General features: G+C 47.7%; 6 protein-coding genes across 6 annotated transcripts; 4 read left to right on the forward strand and 2 right to left on the reverse strand.

Moving 5' to 3' along the window:
- Nucleotides 1-1,294: 1,294 nt before the first annotated feature.
- AO090011000829 (uncharacterized protein) lies at nucleotides 1,295-1,906 on the forward strand (the record flags this gene model as incomplete). The annotated part of the gene is made up of 3 exons (XM_023233124.1): nucleotides 1,295-1,400; nucleotides 1,650-1,692; nucleotides 1,750-1,906. The coding sequence occupies 3 exons, from the start codon at nucleotides 1,295-1,297 to the stop codon at nucleotides 1,904-1,906; spliced, it is 306 nt and encodes a 101-aa protein (XP_023093659.1).
- Nucleotides 1,907-3,196: 1,290 nt separating this feature from the next.
- Nucleotides 3,197-3,664, forward strand: AO090011000830 (uncharacterized protein; the record flags this gene model as incomplete). The annotated part of the gene is made up of 2 exons (XM_023233125.1): nucleotides 3,197-3,482; nucleotides 3,648-3,664. The coding sequence occupies 2 exons, from the start codon at nucleotides 3,197-3,199 to the stop codon at nucleotides 3,662-3,664; spliced, it is 303 nt and encodes a 100-aa protein (XP_023093660.1).
- A 790-nt stretch (nucleotides 3,665-4,454) lies between these two features.
- AO090011000831 (Zn(2+) transporter ZRT3) lies at nucleotides 4,455-6,062 on the forward strand (the record flags this gene model as incomplete). Its single annotated transcript, XM_001826353.3, has 3 exons — nucleotides 4,455-4,509; nucleotides 4,619-4,749; nucleotides 4,827-6,062. The coding sequence occupies 3 exons, from the start codon at nucleotides 4,455-4,457 to the stop codon at nucleotides 6,060-6,062; spliced, it is 1,422 nt and encodes a 473-aa protein (XP_001826405.1).
- A 1,108-nt stretch (nucleotides 6,063-7,170) lies between these two features.
- On the reverse strand, nucleotides 7,171-8,553 carry AO090011000832 (splicing regulator NSRP1-like domain-containing protein; the record flags this gene model as incomplete). The annotated part of the gene is made up of 1 exon (XM_001826354.1): nucleotides 7,171-8,553. The coding sequence occupies one exon, from the start codon at nucleotides 8,551-8,553 to the stop codon at nucleotides 7,171-7,173; it is 1,383 nt and encodes a 460-aa protein (XP_001826406.1).
- Nucleotides 8,554-10,467: 1,914 nt separating this feature from the next.
- Nucleotides 10,468-11,116, reverse strand: AO090011000833 (TRAPP subunit TRS20; the record flags this gene model as incomplete). Its single annotated transcript, XM_001826355.1, has 2 exons — nucleotides 10,468-10,852; nucleotides 10,926-11,116. The coding sequence occupies 2 exons, from the start codon at nucleotides 11,114-11,116 to the stop codon at nucleotides 10,468-10,470; spliced, it is 576 nt and encodes a 191-aa protein (XP_001826407.1).
- Nucleotides 11,117-11,686: 570 nt separating this feature from the next.
- On the forward strand, nucleotides 11,687-13,103 carry AO090011000834 (uncharacterized protein; the record flags this gene model as incomplete). Its single annotated transcript, XM_023233126.1, has 4 exons — nucleotides 11,687-11,707; nucleotides 11,920-12,557; nucleotides 12,675-12,871; nucleotides 12,940-13,103. 4 exons carry the CDS (start codon nucleotides 11,687-11,689, stop codon nucleotides 13,101-13,103), a joined length of 1,020 nt encoding a protein of 339 aa, XP_023093661.1.
- Nucleotides 13,104-13,781: the final 678 nt, after the last annotated feature.

Raw genomic sequence — 13,781 nt, forward strand, 5'->3', positions numbered from 1 at the left:
TGCTACGGGTCCTAGGCTCCAGCAGGGGGGAACTACGTATGAGACAATAACATGCTCACCGTGCGTGAAGGACATCCACACTAGAGACATTCCCCAACCAGCCACAATAGATTTGTTGCCGAGGGCGTGAAGCTTCCTCTGGATTGGGAACTTGATCGCCCCCGGCACCGCCACAGTGGACCTTCTCTAAAGGGCTGGATCCGTCGGTTATGTAGCCAGAAGAGGACTGTAGATCCGGTGGCAAACTATTGCTGGGCCACAGAAACCGTTGGAAAGCCACAGTTCGATCTTGGTGGAGATGTCGTCCACCCGTCTCATTCGTTACCAGCAATCCCTTGAATGTTCAGCCCTCAGGGCTGAAAGAAATTAATGGTAGTGCCTATCTGGTAGTCTAGATCCATTGCCCACTCGATACACAGGACACTATGCACACGTCGAGATTGCCCACTTTTGTCCCATCTCTGGGCACGCCGATTGGAGGTCATGCATGGTTACATGTGAAAAAAAATAAGATAAAATGATATAATAAATTCAGATAAAATCAAACTCTGAGCAATCTGCCACATGGTTAGGAGTTAATCGGATCCAACCACTTGGCATATTATAGTATATCAATTTATTGTTTTTGGTTGCATGCATCTAGCCTTAATTCGATGGTGTCTGCATGATACCCGGATTTTGAGATACTCCACTCAAGCAGAAGCTACCCAGAATGGCAATGGTATGATGATAGATGCCTAATTGAGTTATCACTCAACATATCTGTATTTTCATTCTATGGTTCGTGGGCTCGTGCGCTGCGGGGGGTGGTGTAGGGTTATATACCGTTAACCGGTGCGAGGTTGTTTTGATCTTGCTTTGCTCTTTCTTTGACTACAGCCCTTGTCTCGCAATGGACCGAGTCCTGTCTCTTCCCCTCTAGTTTTGCTTAGTACTATGAGGCTACAGCCGGACAGCCCAGTGTTTTTCTCAGTGCAGTGCAATTGCAAGTCAATATGACCGACGGTACAGAATCTCCAACCTCTTCGGGGGCTCCTCGAACGGAAAAGAAGAGACGGCCCATCTACGCTTGTCTTCCCTGTCACAAGCGGAGAGTCAAGGCAAGTACCCTGATAGTCCCTACGCGGTCTTGTTCGCTTCATGAAGAACCCCAAGGTTACCTTCTTACGTAACTTCAGAGACATAGCTGACTAGTGTGCTTGTCCAGTGCGATCACCTCAAGCCATGTACACCCTGCTGTCTCCGGGGAACACCTTCGCAGTGCGAATTCACCGAGGAAGGAAACAGTGCACATATGCTGCAGTCAGATCTTATCAAGAGTCTCACGGAAGAATGCGCATACTTGGAAAGTCGGTTAGCCGAGCTGGAGTCCTTGGAACAGCACTCGCCTGACAAGGGGTGTAAGTATCGGCTGGCTGGCTATACGAGATCCGTATAAACTGACAACCTTCGAGAAGGAGATGTGCTCTTTTTTTCTTTGTTTCGACTTAGTATCCATGGCATTGGGGTCCTTCTGGCGACTTCTGGAGTCTGGTTTTCGGGTCATGGAGTGTACGGTGCCAGTGTGATGGGTTTTGTTAATGCATTATTACGAGACCGGGGCTGGGTATGGTTATGAGGGTATACGCATAACTGCTTTTCCTGGGTAGCGTTCAATATTTCTTTGCTTTGCACTCAAGCGTTTGGTGTTCAGTGGGTACTATTTACTCATAGTCTGTTTGACCCAGTAGCAATTGGTTCCTACTGTAGTCACTGTTCTGCATGTCGTCCAAATGCGGTCGTCTATTTAATCTTTCCTATTCTTCCGTCCTTTTCTTTCCTTTCTCTCTCTCTCTCTCTCTCTCTCTCTCTCTCTCTCTCTCTCTTTCTTTTCCATTCTCTCCCCTTCTCATCTGGACCCCTTTGATTGATTTCACCATATTAAGTCAAAAGAGCATCGCTCGACATCGTTGAAACACAGAAAGACGCTCACGCTTATCAACCCTCAGGAATCCAAGCAACAAGCCTACCAATGGACGAGGCTGTTGCACCATCCATTAAAGTTTAATTCTATATTCCTATGCAGGCTCACGCGCGTTTGTATTCCAAGTTCAATAGTACATGTCTGGGGTAGTGTTCCTCCGATAAACATCCGAGTCAGAACTCCAACTAACTTTCTCTTAGTTGTCTTTTTACTGGCTTGGCCGATGATTATATTGGCTCAGATGTTCACACCGCAGTTCAGCCGATAACTCAATCTGGGATGTTCTGACTCCGTGCATGAACCACAGCAAGGGGTATAAGCCATTGCGGCGATACGAGGAGCCGAAATCCTCGAAGCACCACTGAGAGAATAGAGTCCTCCATCCGGATCAGTCCTAGCAAACAAACTTTGGGGTCGAATGACGTTATGGCACACACTTCATCCTTTCTCTCTACTTTGCATGGTTGGAATATCCCCTCGATAGTTAATGATCGCTTTAGGGCCGATCCAACTGCATAACTATGCATTTATTCTCCGGCTTACGTGATACACAAATATCTCTTGGGATAGGAAAGTACTATGCCTATCCTTCTTCAGTCTTCATTCGACACCAGAGAGCTACCTGCTGAGTGTCAGTACTTGAATCTGACAGCGTCAGGAATGTTACTTCAATGGCTGGAGCAGCATGGCGTGAGTGAGATGGTGTGCTGTGGTAACATAGTTTGCATACATGACACGCAGGCAGATGCCACTGAACTCCTCGCTCTAGAGGATGACACTACGGCATATGTCGCACAGCAGTGAACATACCATCTCACATACACGAGGTGCAACCAGCCGGAGTGTCTGACGTGAGGAAGAGTCCGGAAAACCGCTCCGTTTGAAGTCAATTCAGCCTTTTCGGGACTTAAGAAATGCTACCACGCAGTGTCTTCTCGAGTTTAGGGAACACAAGTATATCAATCACATGCGCATCATCAGAGAAGAGGCGAATCACCACTCAATACTGCATTTTCTTGCCTTTGCCCATGGTACACAGGAAGAATCATTCCCCGCCTACAATACCTCGCAGCGCAGGTATAAAAATGGGTGCTCGTCCTCGCTGAAGAAGAAGCTCGCAACTTCATCATTCAGATCACACATCTTACCTGGAATATCTGAGCCATGACTTTGAAATCAATCCTAGGGAGAGTCGCCCTTCTGTTCCTCCTCGCTTGCACAAGCTCCGCAGCTATGTCCTTTACTAGATACAGCAAGCCCGTCCCTGAAGGGCTTGTGGTGTGCGAGACACGCGAGCAAATGAATCAAGCGGCGCGCGACCACCCAGAAACGGTCCTTCACGATGAAGACGGCGGTTACTATCTCAAAGACATGAACGGCATCCCGGTGGCTGTGGCCGCTGACTCACTGTGTCCAGAATTGGATAAGTCCTTCGCCGAAGCGGACACCATGATTGCACAGAATCAACTGGAGGGAGAAGATCAAATGGGCACGGATGATGGCCTCGACTCGACAGCCGGTGCGAATGCTTGCGCCCATCGCCGTTGCTTCAACTCGGTGATCTGTATTACTTACAGAGACTGTCACATATGCTCTTCTCGTCATATATGCATCTAAGGTTGATCTCGCTGGGATCCCGCATATTTTAAATGGCTTGTCAGGTGGGTCACTATGCGACTCACAGGTTGTGGCCTCGGATGATTGCTGGAATTGATCTGATGCTTGTCTGCGTTGACGATGGGGTCCATGTCGTTATGTCTAGTTTTTTGTCTTTGTCAGGGATCATGATTGTGAATTGTATAGGAGCTGTGATGACGTATGAAGGGAAACTGGTAATGATTAGGGAACACTATTTTCTTTATCGTACGACTGTGTCCTGCGACTGTCACTATATGGACACTCCCTGCTCGTTGTGCTTACTAGTCCAACTGATCTGATAAAACAATGCTTAGTTATCTTAGCTCAATCTCCATTTAAATTGCTAGCTCCGCATCCAGACCACCAATGAGAATAAGGCAATAACAAATAGTTCTCAGACTAACCACGGCAGTTCAGTGTCTTTTCTCCAATGATGCGGCATTCGAACAGCTAGAGATCCTCTATAGAATTAGTACAAACTTTCATAGAAGCATCCACTTCAGCTTGCCTATACAGCCGCTCCCTCCATAACACACAATATCAACCGTCAATCCACAGATCTAGACCAACCAAGTCAATGTACACGGGAGCATCCGCGATAGCATTCTCGAAATCTAGAAAAAAAAAGCTTGGCTATATTATCTGCAGATATGATATGATCAGGAACTAAATATAGGATTTTAATATAAACCTGCTAAGCTTTAAATGTATGCGGAAGAGGCGAACTTGAGGGAAAGGACCCCGTGACATCACCCGCCCGCAAGGTCCTCGAATTTAATCTCTTGCCCTTTTAATTCCATCCTCCGCTCCGCCCTTCGTCTTCCCCCCGATTCTCCACATTGATTTAATCACTATGGCTGCCAGTAATGATGTTCGGGGTTGGATTATGAGCGGTGTCTCTGGCGTGGGTGGGTAGATTGTCTTTTTACTTTATTTTGTTTTGTTTTGTTTCTTTTTTTTTTTTTTTTTTTTTTTTTTTGTTCGATCATTTGAGGATTCACGCTGACCGGTTTCTAGCTTGTATCTTGGGGTCCGCTGTCATATGTGTTGACGTTCTACTCCGCCATTTCTCCAGAGGAAAAGGTTTCCAGATCGTGAATAATAATGCCTTTCTTTCGGCTTCGTTGTGTCTTAGTGCTGGGGTTATGGTAATTTTTCTTCTTTTCTGTTGTTCTGTTTTTTTCTTGTTTGTTTTTTTCTGTTCGGCCATTGCTAACCTGGCTAGCTCTTTACTTCTCTCTATAGCATGCTGCCGACCTCTAAAGAGTACCTCACCCGTGCTGGATGGTCTCCCGCTGCCGCCGCCTACTCCCTGATCGGTCTCTTTTTGGCCGGCGTCATTGTCATTCGGTTCCTGTCTGCGCTTCTTCATCGTTATATTCCCTCCCACATCGTCGGCTGTGCTCATAGTCATGAGCCGGATGCAAACTCTGCCGACCCGGAACGCGGCCACGGTCACCATCATGCACATCACTCAGAAGATCATCATGGCTGGACCGAGCGGACACCTTTGCTGGCGCGGGCGAGCAAATCCAGTCCCGCGGCACCACATGCGGGATCTGAGGCACATTCCCACTCTGCCGTTTTCCCTGCCGGAACTTGGCGCGTACGTTTGGGACGGCGCTTAAGTCGTATGGTGGGCGTCAAAACGCAGTGTGATAAGGACGGCCCCTGTTATGGCTTTTCGCAGACATGTGGTGCCGAATGCTCGAAGACTCTAATTGCCCCTGAGGTCTCTGTCGCGGATGATACTGGTGTCCACACCATCCCCGTGAGTGTGGACATTGAACGGGTGGATGTTCCAGAAGAAGACTTATCGGTCTCCAACCACACACATCACAAACTGGGGGACTCATCTTCCTCGACCCCTCGTAATGAAATGTCTGAATACTTGACCTCGTCTGCGGGAGATGCGGATGGCACGCTCAAAACGCAAGTGCCTGGAAGCCAGCATCACCACCATGTACCGCAAAATGCCTTCTTGTCGATCGGTCTGCAGACCTCGATAGCGATCGCTCTTCACAAATTGCCCGAGGGCTTCATCACCTATGCTACCAACCATGCTAGCCCAAAACTTGGTCTGACCGTTTTTCTTGCCCTTTTCATCCACAATATCAGCGAAGGCTTTGCCATGGCACTGCCTCTTTATCTAGCCCTTCAGTCACGCGGCAAAGCGATTTTCTGGTCCAGCCTTCTGGGCGGTGTCAGCCAACCGGCCGGTGCAGGTCTCGCAGTCCTTTGGATCTGGGGCGCTGGACGAACCGGTAGCCCCGGGGACGATGCTGACTCGTCCTGGGCCGTGTACGGAGGCATGTTTGCCGCTACGGCAGGGGTCATGACCTCCGTGGCCCTGCAGTTGTTCAGCGAGGGCTTGGGACTGACGCACAACCGGGGGATGTCAATCGGCTTTGCCATCGCGGGAATGGGTATAATGGGCCTCAGCTTTGCCCTGACTGCATAATTGTCATGATTCACTAGGCGTTTATTTGGTATACCTTGGCGCTTGAGTTTGAGTTACTATAAACACCACGCATCTCCATAGACAAAAAGGGAAGCCAAAGCGATAAAGCATCTAGGAGTTAAGCCTTTTTCATGAATGCGCAACGAGTGATGATTCTGATTTTGGGTTTTATGAGATATGTCTTTACCTATTCACTTAATTTAAAGTGTTGCTGAACGGAGACTCAACTCGCCCTTGCTGCAATGAGGGTAGCATTCCTTTTCTAGGGGTATTGTAGAATGTAGATAGGAAATGATAAATCAAAGCCTCTGTGTAAATTACGGCCTCGTGAGTGTGTTATTCAAACTAGGGTAACGCAGTGGAACTGTCTGGTAGATTTATGATATCACTAGGCTTGTTTGATGAGCCGTAGGATGAGCGTGTCCCCTTGTTGAGGATACCATATGTAGCTAGAAATCAGTAGTACTGCGGTGTAGGGTACTGAATACACGATGCGAGAGGGGGGAGAATCTGACATGGTTTCAGGTGACACAGATCTCGGGGTCATGTGCTGGGTAAATCTTACATCGAGTCATTCATTCTTTGTAAAATGGTTACTTGCTACTACTATATAAGAGAAGTTACTGCTAGGTTTGATAGTGTCGTACATATTCCCTTAAAACTAGGAGTAGATGGAACTGGACTTTGTTTTTGAGTGTCTCTATTACTCTGTACTAGTCTCTAAACCTGTAGATTAGAAAGATGTCGAAGGGTAAGTTAGACTAGATCATCTATAGTCTTTTTGGATAGCTGGAGAATTCATTCTTGAACTGTGAATTGTACTAGGAAGGAATACAGGTCATTGCTGGGTTGAATTTGCCTGCATGTTAAATATCAGTCCTTCAGTGAATATCAGCTATCTACTACATTCCAGTCTATGTCTACCGCACAGCTGAAAGTGGAATAGGTTTCACGAATTGTAGCCCTAGGGGAATGCTGATTTTCGCATTTATCATACATCTATAATACGCATATACAATACCATGTCCAACGCCTCATTTATGCACCCATAATCCCTGTGACTCCCAAGTAATTAAAATAGTATACAGTAAAAGCCAAGGGAGAAGGATTAGGCACCCTTTGCCTTCGCGGCGGCTTCTCGTTCCCTTTTTCTCGCCAGGTATCGCTCCTTTGCGCTCGAGACATCTCCCTCGGTCTTGCGACTGCGGCTGCGCTCTGCGATTTCTTTCTGCCGTGCTGCCTCGGCCGCTTCTTCCTCTCGCGCTTTCTCTTCCAGTTGCGAAGCAATCATCTCTGTTTGACGAGCGCGCTGGCCAGCCCGAGCGTTCTGTTGCTCTGATTGGAACCGGGACTTTGGCGCAAAAGCACGCGATCCAGCGGCAGCCGTGGCCGCAGAGGGCTGTTGCTTGGGTTTCGGGGCGGCATTGAGACCAGCAGACAGCAACTGCCGCTTGTCGACGACCTGTCCTTCGTCGTTGACGGCAATATGGGCACCCCGCGCATTGAGCTCCTCGGCCTTCTGCGCCTCTGTCTTCTCCTTGGACTCCTCTGTTTCTTCCGGGGCTTCTCCAGCTTGCACCCGCCGTGCAGCCTCTTCCGTAGCCTTCATAACAGCTTCATGCTGTTGTTCGCCCCGAGATAGCATGTCCCTGTAGAAATCAACCATACCGGTACCTCCATTCTGTTTCCGTCGTTCTTCCTCCTGCCTCTCCCGCTCCGCCTCCTCCTCTTCAATCCTCCGCAGTTCCTCCTGTTGCTTCTTATACGCAGACGTCACAAACTTCTCCTTATCAGCAAACTCATCGCCCTCAGCCTCCCGCTCCTTAGCCAGCATCCGATCCCGCGCGCGAAGCTGATCGCGCTTGCGAACCTCCGCACTCCGCAACAAAGACCCCATATACCGCGGCCCCTCACTTTTATTCTCCGCCGCCGCTTTCCCCTTCCCAGGCTTCGCATGCAAACTCTCGTAAACCGCGTCGTAAGAATAAATTGAAGGATCAAGCTCCTCCGCCTCCTGCGCATGCTTCTTACTACTATGCATCGCAGCCAAATTCACATAATCCTTATTCCCCGCCGCAGAACCACCACCACCCTTCTTCGTATTCAACCCAAACGAAACCCCACTATCCCCCGTCTGCTTCTCCGTAGTCTCGTCCTCGTCGTCATCGTCCGCGAAAATAGAATTCTTGCTCAGCGGTTTGACGTTCGGTTTCCCCGTCACCGCTCCCCCGAACGGAACTCTGCGCTTCGCGGGAGGTTCCGTCGTCGACACCTTCGCAGACGAGGACGAGGCGGCTTTTGTCTCTTCTAGTCCGCCGATTGTGGAGATCTCGACTTCCCCGCTTCCGGTGTCTTTGCTTTCCGTGTCTGAGTCTGAGTCAAAGATTGTTTTCTTGCGCTTTTGCCCGAGGGCCCCCGGTGCGCCTGGGCGCGCGTTTGGTTGTTTTTTGTTTGCGAGGTTGAGGCCGTAGGAGAATGTTGGGGGTGGCATTTTGGAGTTTGAGGTTTTGTTCTGAGTGCTGGATGTTGGGTCCGTGTTCGGGGTTGCTTCGGGGCTGGACCTGATTCTGGATGATGGCGGTCACGTGGTGATAGGATTATCTTATCGGTGTGGCTTATCGTATAGTTCTTGTTTGGAGTTTAGGGAGTATCGATGGTGTTTGTGGGCAGGTAAGTTGTTTGGCTACCGATTATGTCTATGGGTTGCTTATACCCAGATCACTATACAAATCCTACTAGGATATAGATATAGTATAAGGAGATACTATTATTGTCAGAGGAATATCTACTAGTCAGGGTAGAAGACCTCTCAACGAGGTAAGGATACATAGGCAAAACGTCAGGCAGTAGATGTTGAATATAAGACTAATTCTTGATTTTTTCCACTATCAACAGAGTGAATTTATAGCCAAAGGCCCCTAGCATTTTCAGTATACAATTTCCAGGCAGGGCAATTATACGTCACTTAAAAGCCCGCGGATATAGACTCCGACGTTGCCGTTCGGCCACCGAGTTGTCCATACACTTGGGGCATGGTATACTGTACTGTCACCTTGCAGGATCGTTACCAAATCTGTGATACTTATATAGTATTTTACTGTTTAGTATAATTCTTCGGCATAAGAGTGAAGGTAAGACTGTAATTATATGTGATTCAGGCGAAATGTACGGTTCTTATGTCCGAAGGCTTTGCAACCTCAGGGGTACGCAAGTCTTACACAGTAGTGCAATTCTATCTATGTGGATCCTCGAAATCAATCGACGGCCGACCTCGTTCAACGAAGCCATTCGCACTATAGGCGAGCCGGATCGAAATCACATATATATATTTTCGTCAATGCTAGGTAATAGGTACTAAGCTTCCAGTTCTAGACTAAGTTAGAATTCCCGTGAGATTTACACCTGATCTTTTTTTCAACCCAGCGAATATTATAATTGGTTGGCTGGGCCTACTACAAATGTCCCGTTATAAGGAATTTTGTACTCCGTATGGGACTTCATTCCAAGTCTCAGACACCTTTTTAATTGCTTATATCGGACTTGCTTACATAGAGCTTTTGCTGTATAATTAACCAATAATTATCAATACAGACATTTCATAAAGGATAGGATTATGTGACCTTTTAGTCTTGTGGAATATCGGGCCCTGGCGATATTGAACATCCTATCTCCTAAAGACAGTATCCACGTTTTGAAATCCGAATCTAATTGGAGAATTAGACATGTGAGCCGACCCAAATCGGATTATTTCTACAGTTCAAGTACCTGTAGTAGCTAGTATTTTTACATGCACACCGATCCCTCTTTAGCGGGCTAGTTGACACGGTACCCTCTACGACCAATTTCTGGCACGAGTATAATCCAACTGCTGGATGCTTTTTTCGAGCATTCGGTTCTGGCAGTTATAGAACAGATAGATCTGTTAGATTCCCAGTCCACTAACTCAACCTTAGACGAAAATCATGGATGACGGTAGACCGTTGGCCTCGGTCAGATTTGCGGCATGGGGCGCAGCTGGTTATATATAGTGTGAGAGAAAGCGCTAAGATCTCACTAAACATCCATGCCTAAACTTTATGTTCACCCCCCTAGAACCGATCACTGTGCATTCATCGGCCCGGCAGATAACTTTAGATAACCACGAAATGAGTGTTGGACTTCCGCCAAAGCACAATCACATGTAAATAGATCTATAATTCCGTGGCTGACGCCCACCAGGCGTACATAAGGCAGAATCGAATAGCTATCGGATTGGGGGCCCTTCTGTTGGAATTTTTAAGTAGAATCTAACCATTGACTCCTGAGAAAATATACACGAGGAAAATATGCTCAAAGAACAAACAGGTATAAGCAGGAAAGTGGTATTAAGAAAGCGGGAAAAAAGAGAAGAAAAGAAACGGAGAGGTCACAGCCATTTTCTTCCCGCAGCCGTAACCCTCGACCTGAAGACGGGACTCTTAATCTCCATTCCTTGTCTGTAGAATGGGCTCATCACCGTCTTGACATAATTTTCGTAAACCTCGTTCATGAATTGGCGCACGGCCTCCTCGGTCTGCGGGGAGGTCGGGTTCGCCCCGATTGAACTGGATGACGCGCGGCTGGAACTACCACCTCCTAGAGCAGAGGCCGAGAAACTTGCTCCTAGTATGGAAGAAGATCCGCTTCCGGTAGAGGAGGTGGAGGGGAGTTGAGGGGGTTGATGTAAGAGGAGAAAGCGGGCGCCGGAGGGAGCGAGGAAGGCGGAGATGTAGGCTGAGGCAGGGGGATAGGTGTCGATGTGTTTTAGATACCTTCATATTTTATGTTTTTAGTATGCAGCCTGTATCAAATCAAGCACGTCAGAAACGCAAAGGGGAGACAAACAGGTTCCCATTCATCCACTGGGCTTCCTCAACAATGTCCAGACTTGAATGGATAATGAATTGGTTCATATATTGTGCGGTATCCGGAAAGCGGAAGCGGGCAATTCCATCGCCACCACCTTTGGAGGTGCCGAAGGCGATGTTGAACAAAGGGACATCCGTGGAGGAGAGGATGGTGAAGTAGTAGGACATTTGTATTTGTCAACTTCGAGGGAGTATTGGTTCAGGGAAACCATGATGATGTACGGGGAGTAGATAATGGAATGCGAGTCACGTGGCGATAAGATACTAGTTATCTCCATATGGTTTCTTGATTGATGTTGTTTTCCCCCCTTGCGTGACTCCTATTTCTTTCCAGAGATTATTTTCTTTTTTAAGCTCACATGTACTGGCACAGACTCGACAGTAATTCCTAATAATCATGTGCTCCAGCATAAACCCTGCCCCATTTGGTGCTGGATCCTGCAGTAGTGGACTGACTAGCGGCAATAGGATGCTACATACATACGTACAAGCATTCTCCCTACATTGCTGGCAACGCGTCCTCTATGCCCGGAAGGGATATCAATCTCAAATGATCTATACTGCCCTGTGTATCAGCTCTTTGATAGCTACAGTGAATCTACTACACTTCACCTCAAGATGTGCAACAACTCAATCTAAGCATTCTGCATACCACATGCATGAGAAACCTGAAAAAAGCCACAATGAGACGTCATAACACTGATTACATGTAATCTGGAAGTACCGGAAAGTACCAGCATGTTGTCTTGGGCTGGCTTTGTGGGACTACTCCACCCATCGTGATCTACAATGAATACTCTGATCGACCCAGCAATCTAGTCCCCCCTGGCTTTGATGCTATCCTGTCTCTCAGAGACACCAGGGGATGTATAATAGTAGCTCAAATCGCCCTCCTTCTGGCGATCTGACTGAGTTCTTCTGTAACTCATCACAGTATATTTGCTTTCCTATGATTGCTTCGTGGATCATAGCCCCATTTCACCAACAAGCCACGGGGGGTCATGACTGGACAATCTGAAATGACGCCGGATGGCGCCTCAAGTCTCTCACTCCGAGGTAGTGGTAAGTACAAGCCGAGAGCTGAAAGCCTTTCCCCTCCCCCTTGCTCTCACTCTCAAACGCCGGTTGGTGCCCCGCTAAAAGATGTGGAAGACAACCAGCTTTCCTTGAAATCTTCTGGACACCGAGACACTTCCCCAGAGACGCCGAGCGGACACCGAGCCAACGTTAGCGAGAAGAAGCAGCGGAGGAGATGGCCACTTAAAATGTGGGACTTAGTGGTTGACCAATGGTTTCTAATTGTCATGGGCATCCTGATTGCTATTGCCTCTCAGGTGCAGGTGCCCAAGTCCCAGCAGCAATTGAAGCAAACCGTCGTCAACTATCTAGCAGTCTCCGTCATTTTCTTCATCAATGGATGCACACTTCCTACACAGGTCCTAATAGAAAATCTGAGCCGCTGGAAGGTGCACATCTTCACCCAGGCGCAATGTTATCTCCTGACCTCATCTATCAGCTATGGTATTGTCAGCGCCTGTGCAACCGACAAGGATTTTATGGATCCGGCACTATTAATCGGAATCATTATTGTGGGGTGCCTTCCTACCGCGTAAGTCAACCCAATTAGAAATCCACGGCGATGGGTTTTCTTTCTACTGTAAGACAATCGCTAATCCGAAATCGATGACATAAAGCATCTCTTTCAACACAATAATGACCCGAAAAGCCAACGGAAATGGAGCCTTGACTATCGCGCAGTCGACCATTGGGAATCTTCTTGGTCCATTCCTGACGACAGCTTTGTTAAAGCTCTATACCAGTACTGGCGCCTGGTACACAGATATCCTGCCGGAGACCGAAGGATTCACCGAAACATATCGATATGTCTTCAAGCAGCTGGGGCTTTCGGTTTTTGTCCCACTGGTATGTCCTACATTCCCGTTGATAGCATGTGATTTTTAAAGCCGATGCTAATACTTCTCTATGATTAGCTGGTCGGGCAAATTATAGTCAGCGTATTTCCACGTCTAGTGAAGAAAGTATTCATAGAGTGGAAATTAAGCAAATTGAGCTCTTTTGCATTGTTAATCGTTATCTGGAGTACATACGATGGCGCATTCGAGTCAGATGCATTTTCCGGCGTGCAATCGGATAATATGGTATTCGTTGTCTTTATCTTGATAGCACTGTTTCTGGTGTGGATTGCCATTACCATCGGAGTCTCATGGCTATGGCTCAGCCGCGAGGACACGATAGCTGTGGCATATTTGGTGCCCACCAAAACCCCGGCGATGGGTGTGCCAATAACGACAATCATGTTTGTGGGACTGTCTGAAGCCGCTCAGAGTAGGATACAGTTGCCCATGGTCATCTACCAGGGGGTCCAAACGACCCTTAGTAGTTTGTTGACCATTCCACTGAGGAAATGGCAAGCTACCGAGTCTTCGCCGCGTCGATTGATGCAGGCTGAGACCTTGGAATTAGACGATCAGTCGCAGGACACAGGCTCACATAGGAGACCTGCGCACAACAGATCAGCCAGTACTATAGCATGATTGGACTAGGTGATATCGTGGAAGACTGCATGACCGATTTTGTTATATATAGCTCGGCGTTGTGGGCCATTCTACCGGCATGGCAGATAAATTGTGTTGTAAATATTCTCCACTCCTTTCCATATACAATAGATGATGCTAACCGAATAAGTGTAAGAGCTCTTCTTATCAAGATACTACTGAGTGGCCTTTGCTCCCCGGGGCAAGAAACCAGCATTTCGGTACCAACACCAAATACCTGTGTGGCCTATTTCTGCGTTGTTATATTATTTCTATTT

The sequence above is a fragment of the Aspergillus oryzae genome, chromosome 7 (genome assembly GCF_000184455.2).
Source record: "Aspergillus oryzae RIB40 DNA, chromosome 7".
NCBI classification, from domain to species: Eukaryota; Fungi; Ascomycota; class Eurotiomycetes; order Eurotiales; family Aspergillaceae; genus Aspergillus; species Aspergillus oryzae.